General features: G+C 26.1%; 3 protein-coding genes across 3 annotated transcripts; 2 read left to right on the top strand and 1 right to left on the bottom strand.

Annotated features, from left to right (window-relative positions):
• Window positions 1–1,373: 1,373 nt before the first annotated feature.
• Ter94 (transitional endoplasmic reticulum ATPase TER94) lies at window positions 1,374–5,506 on the top strand. Its single transcript, XM_074246180.1, has 8 exons — window positions 1,374–1,532; window positions 2,086–2,442; window positions 2,541–2,733; window positions 2,818–3,052; window positions 3,154–4,346; window positions 4,424–4,585; window positions 5,052–5,206; window positions 5,289–5,506. The coding sequence occupies exons 1-8, from the start codon at window positions 1,516–1,518 to the stop codon at window positions 5,377–5,379; spliced, it is 2,403 nt and encodes an 800-aa protein (XP_074102281.1). The 5' UTR covers window positions 1,374–1,515; the 3' UTR covers window positions 5,380–5,506.
• A 1,054-nt stretch (window positions 5,507–6,560) lies between these two features.
• On the bottom strand, window positions 6,561–12,656 carry Atg18a (Autophagy-related 18a). Its single transcript, XM_074246236.1, is given in 12 exon segments — window positions 6,561–6,959; window positions 7,856–7,918; window positions 9,019–9,131; window positions 9,198–9,305; window positions 9,383–9,556; window positions 9,922–10,076; window positions 10,155–10,271; window positions 10,356–10,550; window positions 10,637–10,695; window positions 10,698–10,802; window positions 10,885–10,967; window positions 12,022–12,656. Coding segments are annotated over 12 exon segments (1,422 nt in total). The 5' UTR covers window positions 12,159–12,656; the 3' UTR covers window positions 6,561–6,846.
• Window positions 12,657–14,450: 1,794 nt separating this feature from the next.
• Window positions 14,451–17,912, top strand: LOC141530772 (lysosome-associated membrane glycoprotein 5). Its single transcript, XM_074248092.1, has 6 exons — window positions 14,451–14,629; window positions 14,735–14,868; window positions 15,822–16,154; window positions 16,269–16,356; window positions 16,438–16,570; window positions 17,230–17,912. The coding sequence occupies exons 1-6, from the start codon at window positions 14,587–14,589 to the stop codon at window positions 17,438–17,440; spliced, it is 942 nt and encodes a 313-aa protein (XP_074104193.1). The 5' UTR covers window positions 14,451–14,586; the 3' UTR covers window positions 17,441–17,912.
• Window positions 17,913–25,005: the final 7,093 nt, after the last annotated feature.

A 25,005-nucleotide genomic window follows, 5' to 3' on the forward strand; every position in this document is an offset into this window, starting at 1 on the left:
CAACGACACCTATAATGTCATCGTAGATTTATTTTTCAAAGGTTGGCAGCTGCAAAAAATTGTGGTGTGGTATATACTCCTGTCAGATTGTTATGTCGCAATAACTATAATGCTTTGGGTTGCATCTGGCAGGTGACACTACTTGTCAGATAAAACAGAATTTGAATATGTTAATTAGTTACATTTATAATTTAAATTTATATTTATATTTTATATAGATTTAGAATTTTTATTTGATTTAATTGCTGAGTTTGGTCGTTGAGTGCACACGTGTCTTCGAAAGAGAAACTTTAATCTCAAGAAAATAATACAAAGGAATATAGTATTAGGTTCTGAAAAACCATAAAATCTTCGAGTAAACACAGAACATGCCCTTGCCACATTGACAACTTCAAGTCCTTAAAAGAAAAGCCATAAAAGACACGTGTGGAAAGTCAACGGTCTCTTGCTCTCTAAAAAATAAGGCACTTCAACTGAATTTAACAACAAATAAATAAATAATAACTTATTTATCCACTTTATTTTAAGTAACTAAATAACATAAATAATGAGTATTTAGACGCTACAACATGTGTATATATGTATGGATTTAATGTCACAATGGTTTTAGACAAATTTAATTACATATTAGAATAATTGAATAGTAAATGGTATTAAATTGAATTTAGAAATGATTAGCAAATATTTAAGTAAAATCCGCATCTGATATAATTTATTGAGCAGATAATACTTTAAAAGCCTTTTAAAATTATAACACGTTAATTGATTCTAATGAATATATGTTAATTAATTTATAAATAATAGATAAGGATAATCATTGTTAACAATGATCTGATATTATGTTATCATTACTGTCTGTACCTCGACCAGGTTTTCTGCGGTTTCCCTAGGTCACTGTGCTGAATTTAAAGCCAGGTAAATACAGGTACATGAATATGTAAGCCGGCCGCAGCCGCAAATAATAAGTGTTATATAAGTACATGTAAGATAGTATATTACGCACTATGTATAAGGGTAGTTCTAGCAATAGTATAAGTGTATACGTGTAACCATAGTGGGGGAAAGTGAAGCTGAGGAGTCAGAGTTGAGACTTTGTGACTTCACTTCTCCCCGAGAGCTATAACTATATACTCCATCTCTCCGATTTCTAAATAAACATCAACATAAAATTCAATTGAACTCTTATTATTTAAAAATCATACCTTGCCACACAATCTCAATCAGTAATTTTTTTAGTATATTTCAAATTAAATTATAAAATAAAATCCCGCGTGACAATAAACAACCCACTTGTCCACGAGGTGTCATCATCAGCGAATCTAGTAACCTCGCAGGACATAACAGTAATGTTGATAGTTGCTGGTTTGGTTGGTGTTGGCTTGAGAGTGTACCGACTGTGCTGAATCGTCAGAACCGTGTCATTAAACTTGTTTCTGATACGAACAAGAGAAGTTAAACATTGTATTCACGCCATTCCTTATAATATTTTATTCTATTGAGTATTAAAGAACTACGATGGGTGATCAAAAAAGGTATGAATAACTTTCATTTTAATTAATACAAGTCATTTTTCTTACTAAATTTATAATATTATTTCCTTTTTTTTGTATTAACATTTTCTCCGGCGAATGTGATACGTGCACGTAACGATTGAAACGCGACTGCTACCCCCTCAATTTTACGTTGTCATCATGTCGTCTCTACAGTTTTTATTTTACAAAATATTCATTATTTTTTAAACATTATGAATAATGACGAAGCATCATGAAAAATTGTTTATCAACGATAAATGAAGATTAATGTTTAAATAATCCCTTTTTTAATATTAGATTACTCTTTTCTCTTTTTTAAATGATTTTTTTCGCTTTATTTCTTTTATCTGCTAAACAGAAAATGTTGACATGACAAAGACATTTCATATTTATCATAATTTTATGAAATATTTTTACAACCATCTATCTGAAAATTTTTTTTATACGCTAATAATTATTATTGAATTTATATTTTTATCACGAATGCAAAATTTATAAAAAAAAAAAAAAAAAATATTTTTATAAAACAAGAAAATTATTATTTTGTTTTTAGTGATGATCTGGCAACTGCAATTTTGCGTAAGAAGGACAAGCCTAATAGGCTACTGGTCGAAGAAGCAGTAAGCGATGATAATTCAGTGGTCGCTCTATCTGAAGCTAAAATGTGTGAGCTTCAATTGTTTCGTGGTGACACGGTATTACTGAAAGGAAAACGACGCAAGGAAACAGTTTGCATCGTATTATCTGATGAAACTTGTCCTAATGAAAAAATCCGCATGAACAGAGTTGTAAGAAATAATTTACGTGTTCGTTTGAGCGATGTTGTATCAATACAACCTTGCCCAAGTGTCAAATACGGAAAGAGAATTCATGTTTTGCCCATGGATGATACCGTCGAAGGATTGACTGGGTAATTTTATTTTAAATTTATGTTTATTTTTTTATTTTATTTTTTTTTTTTTTTTAATGTAAAGTTTTTAATATAAAAATTTTTCTTTAAAATTCTAGAAATTTATTTGAAGTTTACTTGAAACCGTACTTCTTGGAAGCATATCGTCCAGTTTACAAGGATGATAACTTTATCGTTCGAGGAGGAATGCGTGCTGTTGAATTCAAAGTTGTTGAGACTGATCCTAGTCCCTATTGCATAGTTGCTCCTGATACTGTTATTCACTGTGAGGGAGATCCAATTAAACGAGAAGTAAATAAAATTTTTCATACACATACATTTTTTTGGAGTAAAATTAAAATAACAGTTAAAAAATTTTTATTATTTTTTTATTAGGAAGAGGAAGAAGCATTAAATGCAGTTGGATATGATGATATTGGTGGTGTACGCAAGCAGCTTGCTCAAATAAAAGAAATGGTTGAGCTGCCGTTACGTCATCCTTCATTGTTTAAAGCTATTGGAGTAAAACCACCGCGTGGTATTTTATTGTATGGTCCACCTGGTACTGGAAAAACTCTTATCGCTCGTGCAGTAGCTAATGAAACTGGAGCATTCTTTTTTCTCATTAATGGTAATTTTTTAAATTCAATTCATATGTCTTTAGTTAAAAAAAATATTAATTATTTGCATTTTTACTTGATTTACACTTATCAATTTGTCATTTTTATCTAGGTCCCGAAATTATGAGTAAACTTGCTGGAGAATCTGAGAGTAACCTTCGTAAAGCATTCGAAGAAGCAGAAAAAAATTCACCAGCTATCATTTTCATCGATGAACTGGATGCTATCGCACCAAAACGTGAAAAAACTCACGGAGAAGTTGAAAGACGAATTGTTTCACAATTGCTAACGTTGATGGATGGTATGAAACAGAGTTCTCATGTAATTGTTATGGCTGCGACTAACAGACCAAATAGTATTGATGGAGCTTTACGTCGTTTTGGTCGTTTCGACAGAGAAATTGATATTGGTATTCCTGACGCTACTGGACGTTTAGAAATTTTGCGTATCCATACTAAAAATATGAGACTTGCTGACGATGTTGAATTGGAACAGATCGCCGCTGAAACCCATGGACATGTTGGTGCTGATTTGGCTTCATTGTGTTCAGAAGCAGCATTGCAACAAATTCGTGAAAAAATGGATTTGATTGATTTGGAAGATGACCAGATTGACGCTGAGGTTCTAGCTTCACTTGCTGTGACAATGGACAACTTCAAATACGCAATGACTAAGAGTAGTCCAAGTGCTTTACGTGAAACAATTGTTGAAGTACCTACTGTTACATGGGATGATGTCGGAGGACTCCAAAATGTTAAGAAAGAATTGCAAGAACTTGTTCAATACCCTGTTGAGCATCCTGATAAATTTTTGAAATTTGGTATGCAACCATCAAGAGGTGTTTTGTTCTATGGTCCACCTGGATGTGGTAAAACTTTATTAGCTAAAGCGATTGCAAACGAATGCCAAGCTAACTTTATTTCTGTCAAGGGACCAGAATTGTTAACTATGTGGTTCGGTGAATCTGAAGCCAATGTAAGAGATGTTTTCGATAAAGCCAGATCAGCTGCACCATGTGTTCTGTTTTTCGATGAATTAGATTCAATTGCTAAATCCCGTGGTGGCTCGGTTGGTGATGGAGGCGGTTCTGCTGATCGTGTTATTAATCAAATTTTAACTGAGATGGATGGTATGGGCGCTAAGAAAAATGTATTTATTATTGGTGCTACAAATCGTCCAGACATCATTGATCCTGCTATTCTTCGTCCGGGACGTCTCGACCAACTGATTTATATTCCGTTGCCAGACGAGAAATCAAGAGAAGCCATCTTTAGAGCTAATCTACGAAAGTCTCCTGTAGCTAAGGTAATTTTAAATAATCATAATTGTAACACTTCACACACAAGGATAATATTTATCGTTATTTTATTTTTTTTTTCTAGGATGTTGATTTAACCTACATTGCTAAAGTAACCCACGGTTTTTCTGGCGCTGATTTGACTGAAATCTGTCAACGTGCATGCAAATTAGCTATTAGGCAGTGCATTGAAGCTGATGTACGTAGAGAAAGAGAGCGAATGGATAATCCTTCAGTTTCGATGGATGTAAGTATTTTAAAAAAAAGATTTTTGGTAATTATTTACAAGTGGGGTCTACCATTTTAATTTTCTATTTTTTCTACGAAATTTCTATTTGATTTTATTAATACATATTTTTTTTTTTTTTTAAATACATAAAAAAATGAACAGTTGGAAAGAAAAAAAATTGATTCCTATGATGTTTATAAATTTTCAGAAAAATTTATAAATTTTTTAGAAAATTGTGATATTCAACTTTTTTTTTTTTTTAATTATTCGTTTTTTTATTTACTTTTCAAAAAAAAAAAAAATATTTAAAAACGATAAACTAGAAATTTTATTCAAAAACATGAAAGACAAAATTTTTTCCAATTTTTAAAGGCAATGCAGAATAAAAAAAAAATTAAAAGATAAGGTGGACCCCACTTGTAAATAATTACCGTATTCTTTACTAGTAAATTTTATTTTAAACCAATAATTATTATTTTTATAGATGGATGAAGATGATCCAGTACCAGAAATAACACGAGCTCATTTTGAAGAAGCGATGAGGTTCGCTCGTCGTTCAGTATCTGACAACGATATTCGTAAATACGAAATGTTTGCACAAACATTACAACAATCACGAGGTTTTGGAACTAACTTTAGGTAATTAAAAAAACTTTTTTTAATTATTTTATTGCTATCGATATTCTTTCATTTATTTATATTTATAATTCCATAATTATAGATTCCCTCAAAATGCTGCGGGAGGTACTCAAGATACCACTCAAGGAGATCAAACTTTCCAAGATGATGGTGATGATGATCTTTATAGTTAAGTCTTTGTATCTTTATATTTCATTACAGTGAGTGCACTACGAAAGGGCCTGTCTAAGCGATTCTTTTTTATGTAATCATTTCAAAAAAAAAAAATTTTAATAATTGAAATAAAAATAAATAAAATAATTGATCGTCCTTTTATACCAATCGTTAAAAATTTGTATTATTAACTAAACAATTACTTCATATACAATCTAATGTGTTTAAAAAATACATTTATTATCGATATAAAATTGTAGAAAACAATTTTCAATGAAAATCGAATTTACATTTTATTCATACTCATTTTTTTTATCATATTTTTATTATTCATTTAGATTTATAATGAAATTTGATCAATAATAATGATAGACCCTTTTGACATGTCATCACTGTCAATTTTTCACTGTTCATTTGCTAGTATATTTAAATTAAAAATAAACTTGAAAAAAAAAAAATGTCCATACACGCTACGTTATTGAAATTGTTTTAAATGTTTCAACAAATAAATTTACGAAACAAAAAAAAAATATTATGAGACTATTGTATGGAATATTCTTTTTTTTTCCAAAATATGTTTTAGAATGATTTTAAAAATATAAATTATTGAATATTATAAAAATTTGACTGCTGTAATTTTATATTTTAGACACAAAACTTCTGGTGAAATAAAAATAATAAAATACAATCGACGAAAAAATAAGTTTTTAAAAATTTAACTAATATTTTGTTTTTAAATATATATTATTCTATTAATTTGGAAATATAATATAACAACGCACAAGCATTCGTAAATATATTTACATGATTTAATTAGTATTTTATTTAATTTATATAAAAGTAAATCTATTAGCTAAATAAAACGCGGTAGTACAAAAATTTTGAAATTACACAATTTAAAACCTTTAATGTAAGCCAATGTTTTTTTTTTTTTTTTTTTTTTTTTTTTTTTTTTTTTCCAAATCTTGATTACATTTTTCATAATTACATTAAATTTAGAATTCATTATTAATAATGACAAATTTGATGAATTTTGGGCCCTAATTTGACGAAAATTTACAATATTTATTATTCATGTTTAAGCACTTCATCGTTGCTAAAATATTCAAGTGGATTTCAATAACTTGCCCTTGTAATGAGTCCGTTGATTATAAATATTACCTAACAATACATTAATAGATACACAAAATTTAACTTGATGTTTTTTTTTGTCACGATTATTGTTCTTTTTTTAATTTTTTTACTTTTTTAACTTTTATTCTATACAAAGAATATTTATATTTTCACGCGCATTACAAGTTGGTGGTCAAAGACCACTCAGAAAAAGTAAAGATTGAATTAAAAAGATTTCGTTTGAAAATAATGAGTAGTAAACAATATTACAATGACATCAGAAATCCCATTTTGCAATATCACATTATCATCTGAATTTAAATGTTGTTTCATTGAATCGATGATTGCCACTTGATATGTATTCAATTAATCCTTCAATCTGTTCTCTGTGTTACTGGTGGAAATTCTGTGTCATCGTCCAGTCGAAATGTTCCACCTTTTGGTGGACTCTCCGTTGCTGCTATCATCTCATGATATTTCTCTGACTCTAAATTTTATAAACATTTATTAAGATATATATAATAAAATTTTTTTTCGTATTAATGAATTTAGGATTAAAGAGGTCAAAAACCAAAGCCAATGTGGTTTAATAATAAATATATTCTTATCATTGTTTTTTTTTTTTTTTTTTTTTTTAAATGCATTTGGAAATCATGACTATCAACACTTTATAAAGTTAATAATCATAATTAATAGAACGCTTAAGCGCATAGCGCTCAGGCGACGTTATTATTAAAAGACATTGATTAAATGAATGATTTCATTCCTTTAATTGATTATTTTAATGAAGTTAGTAGATGAAAATTAAAAGTAATCAAGTTATTAATTAAAAAGCACATGCAATGTGATTTGAGTTTAGCAGAAAGCTTTAAGTAAACAATGTATTACTATGTTAATTAAAATAATATCCACAGTCCTACCTAATAATTTTATTTCAGGATATTGATCTCCACGTCGAAATATTTTGTTATTTTTTCAAATTAAAATAATGCGCGTAAGCCTTATGGATAAATAATGATAATAATATTAATATGACTTAAGATAAAACATAATTATAAATTAAATGTTCTACTAAGTTTGATAAATGAAAAATTTCTGTATCCAAATCATGTTGTATGAAATACACTCAAGATTTAAGGATAAAGTGCTAGATATCTACATTAGTTGAACTTATTTGTGCGTGTGTGCCGTTAAATGTTTATTAAAAAAAAAATTAAATCCTTAGGTTTAAAATTATTATTATAATGGTATTAAATGTATCGAAAATTTAAAAAGAAAGTATCTAGTTAAATACTTTCTACGAATGAAATGATATTTAAATCATTATCTTAATTTGAAGATGATAGCAAATACGAGGGGGATGAATTTTAATAGAGGACATACCAGTACCTGACATGGAGTTTGGCGAGCGGCCGCGCAATGCACCCGCGTAGCTATTTATGCAGGCTTCAGCGGATAATAAAAAGAAAAAAAAATATATAAAGTAAGATCAACTATTTGAGCTCCCCTTTCCCCACTGTGAGATTGTTTCGGCAGTCTCATTGCGGGGTTAAAAGAAACGAAAGAAATAAAAAGCGAGTGTAACATAAAAGTATACATTGTAGAATATAATTAATGGTAAAAGAGCGCACACACGCATCCACATTAGGATTAAACAATAAGTAATTATAAGAAAATGCATCAATTAGAAATGATAAATATGAATAAAATAACACTACTTAAATTATATAATTTATATTTATATAAAGAAGGAATAAACATCTAGGCCAACGGTTACAAAAAAAAAAAAAAATTTTTTTTTAATTAATACTTCACTTGATAGACTATCTAGCACTGCTACAAATATACATTGATGTCTTTACAAATAATATTTCTATGTTATTATTTTACACCTTTTTTTTAAGTATTCATAATTAAATTTAAATAATCCTAGGTTTACGCGCATTTATTAAACTTTTGTCATCATTTAATAATTAAATTATTATTATCAAATAGTTGAGCAAATGAAAGGAAAAATTTTACCTCTGACATAATAAATTCATGCATTTAATAGTATTTTATGATTTTTTTTTATCTTAAAATATTGTGTGAAAAGAGATTATGGATTCAATAAAAGTTTTAGATTGAATCACAGAATAATTTTTGAAGCAATTGATTCCGTCAATTACAATCTAATTATTTAAAGTACCCAAAATCATCCCTACTGTGTGCGTGTGTGGCATAAACAATTTCAGGTGATATTATTGATTTACGTATCACCTGTATTTACTTGATACATGTAATATTACTATAAATGGGTAAAATCTGAGTAAATTCATCTTTAAAACTTCATAATAATAAAACAAAAATAGAAATGTTCCAGCATTATGTAAGTATTAAATAATTATTAAATTGAATTTATAAATATATGTATTCATATTTCAAGTAAATTCATTGTTGCCAAAATTTTATTAGTTTACGTTTTCAATAAATAGATTCCTCGCTTACGAATCATGCTAGTATAAATATTTTTGTAAATAGTTGTTTAAATATTTTTAGTAAATTACCTGGATTTTGTACTATTGGCGCTGCAGGAGTTACAGACGCTGTTCCTTCACCAGTACTCGGACCAATGTTTGATACACTGGCACAATCTACTTCATCTTGTTTTCCATCTAACCTGTAATATATTATTCGATAATTTACATGATTTAAATTCATTATTTAATCTATTTATTTTATATACCTGTGTTGTTTCAACAGCGTACAATCACCACCTTCATCAGGGTCAAGATCATAAATATAAAGATATCCGTCTGCATTAGCTACTAACAACCTTAATACCTTTTCTATCCTGTAAATAATATACATGATATTATTAATATTTTATCAATTAAATTGGAAAAAATTAATTAATATTTTAGTACATACGTAGTAATGGCACAGACATTTTTCAATCCTTGAAAAGGAAGATGAACACTTGCAAAAGCACGGCCTTGATTAAATACATCAGTTACTTGCGATGGTAAATAATTAGCTGATGCACAAACAGCTTTTGTTAAGTACCCCATCCATCCTTGTGCTTCATCGGGAGCTTGTTTAGGACTAACATTAAAATTAAATAGATAAATTTTATATATTTAATTATCCTTCATTAAAAAGTTGATGTGACGTTTTTATTATTGTCACTTTTCGTTGCTATGGTGACCACTTTAGCAACGGTTACCATGGCAACGGTTAACATAGCAACGATTACTATGGCAACAGTTACTATAACAGTGATTACCATAGCAACGGTTAAATATTAATGAGTAAAATTTGTAAAAATATTGATTAATGAAGTTGTTGATAATAAAAATTTTAAAAGAAGCGCGCAAAGCGCGTTCGATTTTCTAGTAATAAAAAAAAAGTTAAGTTACTTCATCATGACAATATTTATTGTTAGAATAGAAAATGAAAAAATTACTAACGGTTCTTTTGATTCTTCTAGTTTGAATATGTGTACAGTTTCAGTATTACTGGAACAACATAAAAACATTGAATCCATACTAAATGCCAAGCTACTTATTGACACAAATCTTTTTAAACCACGACGAAATTCAAAAAGTTTTGCACCATCGTGAACCTATTAGATATAATATCATATTTGTATATTACTATTGAAGCAAAATTATATTCATTTATATATGCTTAAACTCTGTACCTGAAACACTCGAATCACAGTGCCTTTTTCAGATGCCGTAGCTACTTTAGTACCACTAGGGCTAAAAGCAAGTGCTGCTAACGGACTATCATGAGCTGGAATCATAGTTTTGGCTTGCTAAAAATTGATTAATTTTTTAATAAAAACATACAATTGAATGAATATATCTAATTTAAAGTTATGACGATAAATTATTTTTACAAGATTAATGGCGTCGAATATTTGAACCTCGCCGATTGTATTCGAACCGGGGTAGGCCAAGTAACAATTGTCACTGTTTATCGAGAGAATACAAAGGCCTGCAACATTAGGCGGAGTGTCACGAATCGTGTGCAATACTTTCATATCACGTATATTATGAATATACAATGATTCCTCCAAGCAAACCACCAATCTCTGCAATAAAACAGAACAATATTTATTTATTAAATACTAAAATTGTTTACATGCTGACTTTTCAAATAAAATATAAAAAACTTTACTGCTCTGTTAAGTTTTACGGCCAAAATTGTGTTTGAATAACTGTAGTTACATATTTCTGTTCCTTTTTAAAATGGCAGACTTTAAGTTTTCTTGGAGAAGAGTATGTGACCACGGCAATAAGACTGCTGCTGAATAATCTTTCGACAATACATATGTCGTCCGTGTCTATTTAAATAAAAAAAAAAATTAATTAATAATTGAAACGAGAAAAAACTAAAAAGTTTCAAATATATTTTTAATTCTATACCATTTTCGTATATATTTTCTAAATAATCAACTGAGTTGACTGAAAATATCCTGTAGCCAGCTTTAGATCCAACCGATAATGATCTGTAAGATGAAAAAAAAATTAAACATAATTAATTAATTTATTGTAAAATATCTGAATAAAAATTATTTTGTTTTTTAAATATTTTTTTGACCTTTAATCTCAGTGACTAGATTTTATTATTGAATCATTTGTTATGATTAAATAATCCATATAAACCTTGAAACTACCTCAAAGAATAATATATGCTTCTTTTTTTTGTCGAATAAAAAAAATTATAATAATAATACTTGGCTGAATTCATTAACAAAAAGAAAATTAAAAATCTAACTATTTTAAATTGTAACGTTAGAGTTTTAATGTTATTGAGTTAACATCGCGTCATACATAATAACGGATTTGGTGGACAAGGACTACTAGCAAGTGTGTGGCAATCCGTACTACATAACATAAAAGTTATAATACAAACACAAGAGCAATGTGCTGATTGCCATGAATATGGAGGGCAAAAAAAAATATTAGAAAGGGTATCAATAAAATAAAAGTAACAGGTGAGGTTAAAATATATGTATGAATAATTAATAATTAAAAAAAAAAATAAAATAAAATAAAATGAAACTTGTTTTTTTTTTTTTCTTAAGACGTGATACTTTGGCAATAATATTTAGTTATAATTATGATTTTTATAAATGGATAATTAGTTATTAATACGCAATTAATTTGGTAAACCAATAGGAGAGGGAGAGGTCGTGAATGACGCATAGAATGAAAACATTACATTAGACGACGTATTATGTACCAGTTGCGCGAGAGAAGACGCGCAAGAAGAATATGAGATGACGCCAAGCTTTACAATATACGTATAAAAATAATAACAATAAATAGAAAACATAATTGCAATGTCATTATCAAACAAAGAAATTTATAATTATAATTATAATGATAATGATAAAAAAATTGATACCACTTTTTATGACATTTAATTAAATATTAATATTTTAATAACACAAACAATAACATAGAATGTATTGAATTAGATCATGTCCATGTTTAGCAAGGTCAAGTGACGATTGATGTTCAAGAATAAAATAAAAATAAAAAATCTTAAATACTTACGTGCAGTCCTGATTAAAATTAACAAAGAAAGCACCACTCTGAGATTCAGCAGTTTGATTTGCGAGGTTCATGAGTCCAGATATACTGTATTTTAGTCCTTGCGTCAATACATCAACGTTACGCACTAGACTTTGCATAAAAGTACTAACGGATTTTTTTTTATTTTTTTTTTATCGTAAATTTTACTTACTTCTTTAACGTCAACATTAAAATTGTGATAATTGTTATGATTATTACTTTTAATATTATTATTATTGTTATTATAATGATTTTTTCTTACTGTTGGTATTTTTAATAATACTATTATTATTATTGTTAATGGATATAAACCGCGTGCTGGGTTGTATATTTTTATAGTCAGTTATCTTGAGAGAGAACGTTTTCTATTCACTTTACTGACGGAACTAGTTAGCTATTAGTCCATATTGAACTAAACAGCTGACAACTGTGTACTGATGAATCCTTGGAACGATGAAACTGAGAAACGTCAGACCGAATTCCGTGATTCTGTTTCCATAACAATTATATGATTGTATTGTCTCTAACACATAAATAATATGGCCTCGTTGTACATAAGTGTAATTTTTCTGTTTTAATACAAAGCTACAAAGAAGAGAAAGAACACTGATTTATTCCCACTCTAATCTGCTTGTCAATTCTCGATGTATTACCATTACCTTACCAGCTGGTTTCTCCTTCTCCTTTCGTTTCTTTGTTTTCTATTGAATAATTTTATATACATATATCTATATCCATGTAAATATTAGATTATACTGTAAGCGCCATCTGAATTATGTCAAAGACTTACCGACAGAGTACCTAGATTTTTAATTTTATCAAATATTTTTTATTATTATTTATAACACTGAAGTTGACAGATATTAAAAATTTCTTTGGAATTTTATAGCAATTAAATTATTAAAAAAAAAAAATTTAATTACAAAGTTTCACACTTGAAAATTAATAAAAACTACAAGTAAAAATTTTTAGAAGTTTTTTTTTGTTGTAATTAATTTGTTAAAAAAATTTTTAAAATTGACAGCTGACCGCTAACTTCAATATTATTAATGAAAATTAACATAGCCGATAGTTGATGACATTAAAGTTAGCTGTCACTTGACAATTTTTTTATTTTCTTTAACAAAAAAATTTGTTCTAAAAAATTATTTGTAAGAATTTGTATTTTTAATTTATTAAAATTTCTACAAGTCCATTTTTTTAATAATTTGTTTTTGTTATAATTTTTATTTGTTAAAAAAAATTAAAACAATTGTGGAGTAACAGCTAAATTTAATGTCATGATAGTTGATAATTTTAAGAATTTTTGTAACAAGTAAATTAAGGCAAAAAAAAATTTATAAAAAAAATTGACATTTAGAAATTTCAAAAAACTACAAATGCAATTTTTTAAAAATAATTTTTTGAAACAAATTTATTTGTTAAAAAAATAAAGAAAATGTCAAGTGACAACGAACTTTAATGTCATGTATTATTATTATTTATAATTATTGTTATCAAGATGAATTAATAATTACTTAAAAATCTATCATAAATTTTAATCCATCGATATAATTTTATTGATACATTTAACAATTACTTTTTCAATAAATAAATATTTGTTGCTGTTATGAAAAATTTAAGTATCGATAAATCTAATAATAATGTTATAAGTATATACTCAATGTAATAAATTTATAAAATTATTTCTATAAAAAATAAAAGGATGTACTGTAATTAAGATTAATTGAATTAATTATTTTTATGCCGATAAAAAAACTTGTTACAAAAATAAATATAAATAATATTTTCAATTTTAAATATTCTGGGAAAAAATATTATTACATTTTTTTTAAATATTAATTTGACAAAATATTATTAATTTCAATCAAATTAAATAAAAAAAAATATTTTTTCTTTTAAGTTTTATGATATCGAAATTAAAACTGACCATTTGTTTGTTTTATTCAACAAGTAAATTAATTCAAAAATATATTTTGAAAAATTTGTTATCACAATTTTAAAAAATTGTTATTTCTATTTTGATATTAAATTTACAAATTTTTGTATAAATCTAAAAAGTTTAATTAAAATGTATAAAATTAATTAACTACCATCAGTATATCTTTATTTAAATTTCAATTACCGATACTAGGATATTACTTGCATCCGAATATGTATTCCAAAATTCTCAAGAGTCGTTGTTTTTACAAAAATTCTATTTTTAAAATAAATTCTTATTTATACTTATGAAAATATACAATAAAATAAATAATTGAAAATAAAAAACAATCAATTGTAGAAAATAATAAATAAGTATTTTGATTTTTTTGGTTTGTAAAACGCAAGCGCTTAAAGTAGCGCATGCTAATGAATACTTTATTGATCCTCTACACGGGTTACTCATTAGTACGTTAAATTTCTACAGACATCAAAGGCTCACGAACAAGTCTTTTTGATTTGCTCTGAATCTCTTAAACAACTGTGTTTCGATTAACTTTTATTAAATTGTGTAATTTATATTAATATTCAATTCAAATCTTTGTGAAAAATTTAAGTTCAATAGCCATGGCTTCCTTTTTCTTTTTATCTAGAGAATTTTTATTTTTATGTAAGTGTTACGATTTGACACATATTTTCTTGTTTGTCATAACTGAAATCATTTAAAATAATATTCTGATTAAATACAATTATTAATATTGTTTTATCTTTTTAGGGTGTATTATAACTACGGCTTTTAGTAGCCCATCTACACCAACAATATCTAGAAAAGTAATGGATGAAATTTACACAACTGCTCGACCCATTAAAACGATTGTTGAATTAAATACCTTCAGACCATTATCAAAGGTGATTATTAATAGTATAAATAATATTTTTAAAGAAATAAGTATATATAGTATCAAGAATTGTAGTTCCTTATATAATCAATTGAATCATCATAAAGTGTAACAATTTTATTGATGAGTGCATGTTTATACGTTAGATAAAGATTTCATTGTATTTCATACTTTTTTTTTAACGGTTATTTGAATAATTATTGAAACACTAACAAAAAATTAAAGCAATGTCAATTTATAAAAGTAAAGAGTATAATCTTTCAAAAACAACTACCAAAATATCAATGAAGTGAAGTTAGCCGACATTTCAAAAGTTTTAAAAATTTTTTAGTGAAAAAATTTCAATTAAACAATTTAAAAAAAAATTTCACTTGTAAAAAACTTGAAAAACTATAAGTGCAATTTTTTAGAAACATCTTTTTAATTGTAATTTAATTAATAAAAAAAATCAAAAATTTTTAGACGTCGGATAACTTCAGTGTCATAAATATCAGCAGTCTTATAATATTTTCTTCTAACTATTTAAAAAAATTTTAACGAAAAAACAAAAAACAAATACAAAAAAAATTTATTATTTTTATACTCATCAGTTTAAAACAGATTAACATAGATAATACTGAAGTTATTGGTCAGCTGTCAATTTAAAAAATTTTTTTAACAAATTAATTACAATAAAAAAATGCTTATAAAAATTTTCACTTGTAATTTTTTTTAATTTTCACATGTGAAACTTTTTAATTATTATTTTTTTTTAATAATTTGATTGCTATAGAATTCATAAAAATTTTTTTTAATCTGTCAACTTCAGTGTTATTAACTTGTTTATATTTTCTGTAAAAAAAGTATTAATTATCCGACAGAAAGTCAATTTATTAATAAATATGATCAGTAACTTAGCATTAACTATCGTGTCATATTTGTCAATGTAAGCATAATTAACCAATTAAATTAAATTAATTACAGCAAATAGCTAGTAATCTGAAAACGACAAGTGTTGAAACGACCACAACTACAACAGTAGCTACAAAAACAACAACAAAAACTGTGTCTACTCCCAGAACATTTAATGGTAATGAACCACTTTATCGATTAGACGGAGTGACCGGACAAGCGTGTATTCTTCTACAAGTAGATGCACTTATAACTGTCAAATTTCGTACGAAACTTGGGGAAGAACAAGAAGCTAATATTTATGTTCCTAGTGATGCTACTGTTACAGGAAATTGTGACAGTGAAAACTTTGTTACAATGTCACTAAAGTGGAATGCTTTTGTTCTGTCTTGGAGTTTTGCTAAGGTAACTTTTTTTTCTTTATCTAACACGCGTGTTTATCGAGTTTTATTGATAATTTTTTTATCATTAACCACAAATGACAATTAATTACAATTCATACATTTTTTATTCTTCCAGACCCCCGGTGGTGAGCGATGGTACGTTGATAAAGTTGAGTTGACGTATAATTCCAGTGATCGTCACTTTCCACTAATTGATCAACCAAGTAAATATTTAATTATTTATTATAAATTATAGTTTATTATAAAAAAATGTTGATAATTTTTCTGTTTTGTTTATTTTATAGATAAAACAATTAGACTTACCTCTGGACAAAAAAATACTCTTTTCCCAACACCTGTTGGAAAGTCTTACGTTTGTGAGGAAGAAGTTAGCATTCCTTTAAGTGATGGTAAAAATAATGCTGCTCTTTTGTTAAGGTTTGTATTCATTATTTATTTATTTATTTATGACACTGAAGTTAGCAGACATTAAAAATTATTTTAAAATTTCATAATAATGCAACTATTAAAACAAAATTAATTAAAAAGTTTCACATGTGAAAATTAATAAAAATTACAAGTGAAAATTTTTAGAAGCATTTTATTAATGACATTAAAGTTAGCTGTCACTTGACAATTTTTTTATTTTTTTTAACAAAAAAATTTATTCTAAAAAATTGCATTTTTAATTTATTAAAATTTTTACGAGTCCATTTTTTTAATAAATTTTTTTTTTGCTATAATTTATTTGTTAAAGAAAATTAAAAAATTTGTGAAGTGACAACTAAATTTAATGTCATATTTTTTTATTGTAATTAATTTGTTAAAAAAATTTTTTAAATTGACAGCTGGCCGCTAACTTCAGTATTATTATTATTATTTATATTTATTGTTATCAAGATGAATTAATAATTAGTTAAAAATCTATCATAAATTTTAATCTATCGATCTAATTTTATTGATACATTTAATATTAAAATTTTTAAAATTGACAGCTGACGGCTAACTTCAGCATTATATTTATTTGATTACTTTGGTATTAATTATTTGAGTTATTAAGCGAATAATAATATATAATATTAAATTTTCTGTTACAGAGATATGAAATTGCAGCCATTTAAATTCAAAAATAATGAATTTGCTGCTGAATTTTCATGTAAGTCGTTAAGCGCGCGTGCAGGTAGGGATGAAACTGCACCAGTAGCTGTTGGTTCAACACTTGCTGCTGCTGTACTTTTAACTATCACAGGTTACGCTGGATGGCGATATTTCAAGGTGAAAAAAGTTAAATATGATACAATGGAGTAAGACATTTTTTTAATATATCAAAAAAAAGAGTAATAAGCATAAGGAATGGATGCTAATTATATCCTTGTGACTGTTATGGCTTTCATTGTTGAATAATTACATATTGCTAACATATCGATAATTTTTACACTTCTTATATAATTAATAAGAGGTACATAACACATTTTAATGATTAAAAATATATAGAAATTAATTACCGATAAAAATATTTATCAATGATAATTTGAAAAAATAAATTCTTAAAGTTTTGGAGTTATAAATCGTGCTTGATTTTTTTTTGTCAATTTATGATCAGTTTGACACAGATGCATTGATATAAATCTTTGTAAGCATGGATGTTGTATAAAATTTAAAACAATCGTATAGTAAATAATAATTAGTGAAATCTTTTTAAAAATATTACTCGAAATAAAATATTCTTTATTAAAATGAAAACATACTTTTAAAATCTTTTTTCCATAAAATGATACAATATAGAATTACAATTTTACAGAGTAATTTTGGGTAATTTTTTTATTTAGTTTATTCAATATTTTTTCTAGGTGATATTTATAATTAAATAAAAATAAATTGTAAAATTTTAATTAATTTCTCGAGATTGTTAACAAATGACATAAAAAAATTGTTGTTTTCTTCAGTAAATTTTATTTATCAAAAAGCCAGCAATGACTGTATTTTATCAGAATGTTAACAAGCGGTTTTTTGTGTCTCTTTGATTAATAATGAGTACAAGAAATATTTCCAACAAAATATTTTTTATTAAATAAATAAAGAAATTTATTAAGAATTACAACTTAAAACACCATTAGTACATAGATGAAAAAATAATTTATTTTTTGTCTGATAGTGTTTACGAATAAATTCAAAAATTTTTTCTATTCCAAAAAAATACATCAGCATATTTTTCTTATTAATTAAAATGAATTATTAGAAGTCCGTCAGATCCATGCAATGAACTTACGTCTTGTCTTTGTTTATAGTTACCTTCATAGTATATAAAAATAACTTATTAAATTATTTATTATAATCTAAAAATAGTTATTTGGATTTTTTAAATCATACAATCGTGGCTATTAATTTGAGAAAGTTTTTCGTTATTTTTCATGTTAAATGAAACCAAACCATACTTGAATTAATGGCCTCGATTGTACATATATATATATATATATATATATATATATATATATATATATATATATATATATATATATATATATATATATATATATATATATATATTAAAGTCGAATCGCAAACTCTTATGGTTGTATTAAAAACAATTTGAGCGTGAGCGCAAAAATTTTGCGTATCATATTGTTTAGATAATAGCTTAAATGTTGTCAGAGTAAAATTTATATCGTCAATTAAATCAAGTCATTGATAATTAAAATTTTTATGATTGTTCTTGAAGAAAAATTTAAACTTTTTTTTTGAGAATTAAAATTTGAAGCTATCATTCAGTAATTATTATGTACAATAAAAAAAAGTGAATATATCTTTTATTATTTAACCCATAATTAAATTTTGAGCTTAATGATAAGTTTTCTTTTTTTTATTTTTTAATAGTAAATAATTCGCCATGAACTTTTTCTAAAATATATTGTTAACTGACGTTAAAAAATTATTTAAAAAACTTTAATTATTATAACGATGATGCTACAAATATAATTCTCAAAAAAGTAATGTCTATTAAATTATCAAAAGTCAATACAAATAATGATACTAAAAATAAGAATATTAACAATAGTGAGAATAATAATTTACCTCTATCTTGTTATTAATTCTCTATTTATGGTATATAAAACAAATTTTATTTTGACTTCTTGGCATGTTAAAGAGCTATGTAATAAAAAAAAATATTTTAAATTTTACTTATAAATTATTCATTAATAATATTTAATTTGGCACATGGCCCACTTGGGATTACAGCCAATATAAATTAAAATATGTTACACATGAAAATGAAAAAATTAACTTGATTCAAGAAAATAAAATTATTCAAAATTATATTTCTCTTGAATCAAGTTTGAATTTCTACGTTTACGATTATACCTATGTGTACATGTATATACATTTGCAATTATATTCGTGTTTATTGTATAATGTTAAGGTAATATATAAACCTTTGTCTTCCAATTATATAAATACTTAATTAATAAAATAAAAGATGTGAGAGAAAAAAATATTTATGAATGTAAATAATATATACACTATTTAATATGAATATATTAAGTAGTATTTCTTATCAACCAAACTCACATAATATAATATATATATATATGCATATGCATACGAATGCACATGTACAGACTTTTAAAAAGATTTACCAAATAAAAAAAATGTCTGTTAGCTTCGATAACGATTAAAAATCAGATCCATTAATTCTTTGCGTAAAAAATATTAATTAATAACAAGACCAATTTAATTTTCGTAGATTCTATGAGTTGGAAAATAAATATATGAATAAATAAGAAAAACAATAATTAATTAATAATTAAAATCAATATTAATTACTGAAAATAAAAAAAAAAAATATTGATAACTGTATTAATGTTCAGAGTCTGGTTGTTGACGTAAATTATCAAAATATTATCGTTAAAAAAAATATAATAAGCTTAAAATAAAATATTATCAAGTGAAAAGAAAAAAAGTGTACACCAATATTAATTGAAATAAATATTATATCAAAAAATAAAAATAAATATTATTGTTACACAAATAAAATGTTGACATATTTTGAATAAATACCACAAATTTGAGTGTTTTTGTTCAGCATATAGTATATTGACATAGCAGTTTATAAGTATATTATTAAGAACATATGCCTTATACCTGGTGTTAGAGTGAGTGTGATCAGAGTAAAACGTAAGCACGGATCATAAGCGTGTAGTGGCAAAGGGCGTGAAAAGTACAGTCAAGCGGGTTTATGCCCCTGTTGAGAGCCCTCGGTCTTTGCGCAACGCGTGTACCTACATTGTCAATAGCTTATTGTCGTAATGCTCTATTGAAATCTCAACCAACAATAGAAACCGGCGACAAATCGTATTGTAACCCCTAGAAACATCCTGCGTCCTGCGCTATATCCTCGTCGTGTCTGCATCAATGAGAGTTGTTCCTTATTTTTTATTCTCTTTCTCTTTTTTTCTCACTTGTCAATAAATACACGTAAATATCTTGTTGAGAATTTACCTTTTTTTTTCTTTTTCGTTTCCATTTATATTTTTACTAATCCTCAAGACAATTTTACAAGATATTTTTTTCCTCTATCAATGATTGCTCCTCAATGTAACAGGAGATGTTCATTTTCAATTTTTTTTCCTGCCTTTCAATTTTTTTTTTGCATCATACTTTACTTACAGAAATAGTAAAAGAAACAAGAAATCGCAGGGATATTTTTCACAAGATAAAAGATGATAAACCAAAAAATGATGTTCCAGAGTAATATTTATGTGTTTTTTTTTTCTCTCATTTCTTTTCCTGTGAGAATAAGTTATCCATAAGAGACATGAGACTGTGACACACATATATATAACATCTCATATAACTAACCTTAAGGTTATATGGCGTTACGTGGTGTAGTGGCCGAGTAGCAACGGTGTCTTGTGACTCCCATGTCGGCTTGTTATCCGCAACGCCCCATCATTATCCGCAATTACCCCCAAAACAGCCCCCTAGTTTATAAATTATAGGCCGCCCCCTATGTGTTATGTACTAGTATAGCTACTGCAGGGGGTCCTACATCTGTCATCAAACGCAACCAATTACATTCAATTATCCTAACGCAAACGCTACAGCTATTTTGTCGTTATCACTTGCAATTATATCTTACTAATTAAATGTTATATTTATTTGTTTTTCACTTAATAATTATATACTAATTATAATTATCTTCACACTTTTACTGTATCTACTCAAGTATCGAATTTTGTTCAGTAATCTACTAAAAAAATCAAAAAATTGTCAGAGCTTCATTATTTTAATTCATGTGATAATTTAGTATGTTTGTTTAAAAAAAATAATTGATTAATTAAATTTTCTACAGGGATTTTATACCTTATTGAAGTTATCTATTTATTTAACTTCCGTTACACATTCACAGAAAAAAAGGTTCAATTGAGCCAAGAAAATATTTTTCTTCCTTATTATTTTCTTGAGCGAAAAAAAATTTTTTTTGACACAAAAAATTTCACTTATTCCAACAAATTAATTCTCTTGCTTTAAGAAATACATATCTTGATCCAAGAAAATTTATTTAAGTCAAGAAAATCTTCTTGTTTTGAGAAAATTCAGCTTCTTGCTCCAAAAAATGTAGTTTTTGATAGAAGTAAATTTTCTTGTTTTGAGAAAATTTTTCACTTACTCCAAAAAATTAAATATAAAGATAGAAGTAAATTTTCATTAATATTTTTATTGATTAACATGTCAAATGGGAAGATCAAATAATATAGAATTTTTTTTCATTCAATATGTATAATTGCACGCTAAAATAATATAAAATGGGTATCAGATATTGAAGACAAAAATTTTCTCAAGGTGAGAAATTTGTTTCTCAGCTGAAGTAGGTAGCGCTGCTTCCCTAAAGTATCTAAAAATCTTAATCAAATATAAAAATTTATTGTATCAAGTATTTATGATAATTTGAATTAAGAAACAATTACTTCTGAAAGAATAGAATTTCAAGAAAAATTTTTACTTCGGCCAATACAATTTCGGTCTTCCTCAGGCACCTGAAAATTTTCTTGTCAAGAATTTTGTTCTCTAGTCAAGAAATTTTTCTTTCTGTGTTAAAAATGAAAGAAAAAATTTTTTTTCTTGTTTCAAAATGTCTACCTCTATTATTTCAAAAAAATAACTGTTGGATAAAAAAAATAAATCTCTTAGATGAAGAACTAAAAATTATCCATTCAATAATTTTATTCGTAAACGAAGTATTTTATTGTTTTCAAACAAGATACAAATATAGGGTAAGTGACCCTTCAATCAACCAGTAAAGAATTCTTTTTTCTACCAGTATTTTAATGAAATAATATTGCAGTAATAAACTTCATACATTCAACCAAATAATTAAAAAAAAAAATGTTCATCAGTAATTCAGTGATCAAATGAATAAAATAGAATAAACATCAAATTTATTCAGAAAAGCAAATTGTCATAGAAGATTATATAATCATAAAAAACAATAAAACACATATTTAAAAATTTTCGAATTCTTATAATAATTATCATGTAAGAGTGTTTTATTCCGTTCGAGAATTTTTTCTCTTGGATTAAAATTGGCGGTAAAATTGGTTCAATATATTATTATTTTGTTATAAATATATTAGCCGTCAAAACTAAAGGGAAAAATGCTAATATATTGATGCTATATTTTGCATTATAAAAGAAAAAAAGGTTTAAGCACTCGTCGGAATATTTAAAGTGAAAATTTTATTTTCTTACAGGGAAAAATTAATTTTTTTGGTTATTTAAAGGGTAACATTTTTAGCGAAGAAATAACTGTGTACTGAAAATAATAGTATACAATATTTAAGGAAATTCATTTGGTAAACTGAATAGATTATTAATCTAGACCGAACAATCGGATTATATCAATTGATAATATACACAGAAAGAAAGAAAGTCTTGAGTCAAGCGTAAATTTTCTTAAATCAAGAAAATCTTAAGGAAGATTGAAAATTTCTTGAATGAAGTTAAAATTTCGTGACGAAATTAAATTTTTTTAAGCCAAGAAAATTTCTTCTTGCTCTAAAATAACTTCGGTCTTCCTTACAATTTTCTTGGCTCAAAAATTTTTTTTTCCTGTGTACGCTTGTAAATCATGTGAATCAAGTGACAAGAGTTACTGATAGGAGATGTAAATATTTTAATTGAAAAGTTTAGAAAATATAAGAGGATAAATTTTTGAAGCCATATATGAAACGCAAATATGAATCTAATAAATCTTTTCAGGTTTTAAATTATACCATAGATTATTTTGACAGTGTATTTTTTGATTGCTTATTTAGCATTTATACTTATTTAGATATTTGTATTAAGTGCTTTTTAACTTCTCGCTTTGAAAATTGATATATTAATTGATAAAATTAATGAATTAATTGATAAATTAATTTTCAAAAATACTCAGTAAAAAATTTTGTGTTAAAAATTTTTATGTTAAATATTTAACACTTTTTGGTGTTAATTTAACACAATAAATGTTAAATTTACACATAAAAGTGTTAAATATTTAACACAAAATTTTTTGACTTATTGACGCAAAATTTTTCACTGTATAACAAGTTATAGATTTCAGTTCAATTTTGAGAGTGCGAGTTTTCAACAGATTTTCACGTTTTGAGGTCCTAGGAAGCCGTTTCGATTACTCCCGGCTAAGCGTCCGGTCGTGTGTATAAAAAATGTTTGTCTTACTATATTTTTAGAACGAATCAACCGATCGAGATAAGCAACATAGCGTTCGAAAGTGTTAATAGATACCTCAATTTGGTTAGATATTAAAGTTAACCGGTCAAGCCGTTTCAAAGATATTCAAAAAATAAAATTTTTTTCTATAGTATTTTCTAAATAACTTTTAAAATATTAGGCTTAAATTGTGTTGAATGACCCCAAGCAAATCAAAATTGAACGATGAATTTAAAAATTATAGCCATTCAAAAATATGTATTTTTAAACTCTTTAGAAAATACGTATCTTTGTCCTAGAAAATAAGCGGGAGGTTTAAGAAGTGGCCATCAAGGCTAACCAAATCCCAGATTTTTTCCATTTATTTATTGTAATTTACACAAAATATTTATATGCAGTATTATATTAATTTTTTTCGCACAGATCTCAAGTTACATATTTATACATCTCTCAGTATTTTTCTCCGAGACGCAACTAAAATCTCTTTAAAATAATGACGTTAACAATTATCTAATTCCCACGTCGTCCACTGCTTGATTTTATAAAGGTAATGATAAGCTGATAAAGATAGAAGTATACAGTAAGCTCTAAATTACGTCCTTGATAACTGCATTGTCAGCTGTTGCATGGACATAAAATTTTTGCTGCCGTTTTAAAATTTCATTGTCATCAACGTGAGAACCAAGAATTGTATATTTTACTATCAACTTTCTAAAGTTTCTCACGATGATTTTATTTATTTACATAATATGAACTAATAGTTTAATACCTGATAAAACAATTAATTTATATCATGCATGAAAAATACGTTTATAATTTTTAAGATTGTACTATTGTACAAAATATTGAAAAAGAATTAAAACTGACAATAAAAATATGGCACTTTGATGTCGCTTTGCGTAGAATTTAGATATATTTCTTTTCAAGAGGTAATAAAAGAGAAGAAAACAAGAATAGAAAAAGATGTGAAAGACTAACGACAAGCATTCAAGTACCATATGCATTGTTACACATCTTAATACTTCATGCTGTCATTACTTTTGAGGATGTGAATTCTAAACATCAGAACATATTGTCACCATTAGTTTTTAAAAATCGCTAACCTCTTCACTTTTTTCCTTACATAGTTTGTCCTTGATTCACAGATTTTCTTATATTTTTTTTTT

This window comes from Cotesia typhae, unplaced genomic scaffold (assembly GCF_013202065.1).
Source record: "Cotesia typhae breed Kobodo isofemale line unplaced genomic scaffold, CoteBio_Ctyphae contig_119, whole genome shotgun sequence".
NCBI classification, from domain to species: domain Eukaryota; kingdom Metazoa; phylum Arthropoda; class Insecta; order Hymenoptera; family Braconidae; genus Cotesia; species Cotesia typhae.